We start from the raw sequence: 2,519 nt of genomic DNA on the forward strand, positions 1-2,519 counted from the left end.
CTGCTAGAAGAGGAAAGGAAGAATAAAGACAACACCTCACCTGCAAGAGAACCTCACATTATTCATTCAAAAACGGAAGAACTCAGGATATCTGAAAATCAATTGACAGCAGCTGAGGTGTAGCTAGTCTGCCCAAATCCCTCCCCGACTTTTTTAATTCAAAACAAAACCATTTGCTGAATGAAAAGATGAAAGAGAGAAAGTGGAGCTTCAGGCACAAAATAATTACTTAAACAGCAACTAGAAGAGAATAAGAATGGGAAAACTCCTAGATCATATAACTCAGCCACCTCCTGAGCCTTTTTGTTTCCAGAAAGAATTACAGAAAGCAGAAAATGCTATAGCGCTTAAAGCACAAGGTGCTTGAACTCATGGGCAAGCGTGGTAAAACAGTTGTAAAGTGAAACTGAACATTCTACACAGCTAAAGGTCCAGATATTTGGATATGATCTTTTGACAAAAGGTTAGCTACTCTGGTTTCTCATGTAAAATGCAACTAAAAGAAACTCAGAGACTCTGGAGAAGGAATGTTCCAAAGCAGTCTCTGATGTCATTCTCTGAGTGGCCTAGTGAGTGGCAAGATGGCAGCTCACAATCTGGATACAAGTGGAAGTTTCTGGAATGTGCCCCTTGAACAGAACAAAGTTATGGCAGGTGGAGTCAGGTCAAGGGTCTCAGATTATGCAAATGCAGTGACAAAAGCTAACTCCACAGATTCTTGAGTTTCCAGCCAGTACTAAGGCAAATATATATATATATATATATATATATATATATATATATATATATATATATATATTCATATATTCAACCAAAATAATCAAAAGATGAAGGGCAGTACTTAAAACAAGAATTTTTTTAAAAATTAATGAATGCATTGTATAAAAAGCTTCAACGAACAAAAATAAAAGATATCATAAAATTAATAAAAAGGGAATTATTTGAAGTTGCTTATTCATAGGAAATAAGCATCAATTGTATTTATTAATTTTAAAATCTCTCTCTCTCTGCCTCCCCCCTGTGTGTGTGTGTGTGTGTGTGTGTGTGTGTGTGTGTGTGTGTGTGTGTGTGTGTGTTTGAGGCTCATGCTAGGCAATCACTCCAACGCTAAGCTGTTGACCCAGGCTCTATTTTCTTTTTTAGGCAAAGAAGGAGTGCATGCCAATTTACTTCATGGCAACCAGAAACACTTAACAGGCATTTGAAAACAAATATACTTCAAATACGTTGGATTTGATAGGTTTCCACACACCTTACTCAACTAGTAAATCAAAAGTCAATATCACTAGTCTTCAGTAATGAAAGCAAGCCTACAATTATTGTTTTCCAAATTCTAAGTTATTTATCATTGCATCTGTGTTAGCAAGATACCAAATAAACTGAGTGGTACCATTTTAACTAAGCTAATTTTAAATTGTTTACAAAATTAAACCACAAAACAATTTTTAACCTGACACAGCTTCTTCTTAGGAAAAGATAATTGGTATCTAAGTAATTCAGACACGTATTTTAATGTGAGCATGTGTCGTTTAAATGAAAATCAATAGAAAAACTGTTCACTTTCCAGTGAAAATAGCTTGAACACACTGAAAAGATTTGGTAATATTGAGCAACAGACCATGAGAAACTGTTTGTTATCAATAGTCAGTGCTGAGTTCCTTATCTAATGAGGTGAGGAGACACCAAGAGTGGTTAATAATCCCACAAACTGCTCCTAATCAAACCATTTCAACAATGTTAATTATGTAACTAAGAAGATTGTACTGTGAAATAGGAATAACTATAAAACCACCGATTTTGTCTTTATTGTGTTGTAGAAAACTCATTTTCTAAAGCTAAATGAAGCTCAAAATACAGTATTTCCTTTTACAGAAATTGCTTCAAGAACTATAAGTGTGAGAAGGTTTAAACAGAAAGATGAAATTTAAATTCTCAAAAGTTCATTCAGAGTTGGGGGGATTAATTTTATAATTTGAATAAACTCTGTCATATGCTAAACAAGTGATTGAGCTTTAACTATTGTTACAATGAGATATTCATTCATTATGAAATATGATTCTGAATGGATTTATGTCAACTTGACACAAGCTAAAGTCCTTTGGGAAGAGGAAACTTTAATTGAGAAACTGCTCCTATAAGATTGCAAGTCTGTGGTATATTTTAAATAGTGTTTGATGTGGGAGGTCCCAGACCATTGTGGGTGGTACTACCCATGAACAGGTAATACTATAAGAAAGCAGGTAGAGCAAGTCAGTAAGCAATGTTCCTTCGTGGTTCTGCTTCAGTTCCTGCCTCTAGGTTCCTGCCTTGAGTTCCTGGACCTGAGTTCTTTTCAATGATGTTCTATAATGTGGAACTATCCGATGAGATAAACCCTTTCCTCCCCAAGTTGCTTTTGGTCATGATGTTTTATCAGAGCAATAGGAATCCTAACTAGAACAGATGTTTTGTTTTTTTTGTTTGTTTGTTTGTTTGTTTGTTTGTTTGTTTGTTTGGTTTTTTGAGACAGGGTTTCTCTG

The 2,519-nt window shown here is 35.0% G+C and overlaps 1 protein-coding gene across 1 annotated transcript; it reads left to right on the forward strand.

Annotated features, from left to right (window-relative positions):
• Positions 1–256: 256 nt before the first annotated feature.
• Positions 257–722, forward strand: Ofd1 (OFD1 centriole and centriolar satellite protein). Its single transcript, XM_052722510.1, is given in 4 exon segments — positions 257–380; positions 383–461; positions 463–550; positions 552–722. Coding segments are annotated over 4 exon segments (462 nt in total).
• The last annotated feature ends 1,797 nt before the right edge of the window (positions 723–2,519 follow it).

This window comes from Peromyscus californicus, unplaced genomic scaffold (assembly GCF_007827085.1).
Source record: "Peromyscus californicus insignis strain IS unplaced genomic scaffold, ASM782708v3 Scaffold_7__1_contigs__length_154581171, whole genome shotgun sequence".
Taxonomy (NCBI): Eukaryota; Metazoa; Chordata; class Mammalia; order Rodentia; family Cricetidae; genus Peromyscus; species Peromyscus californicus.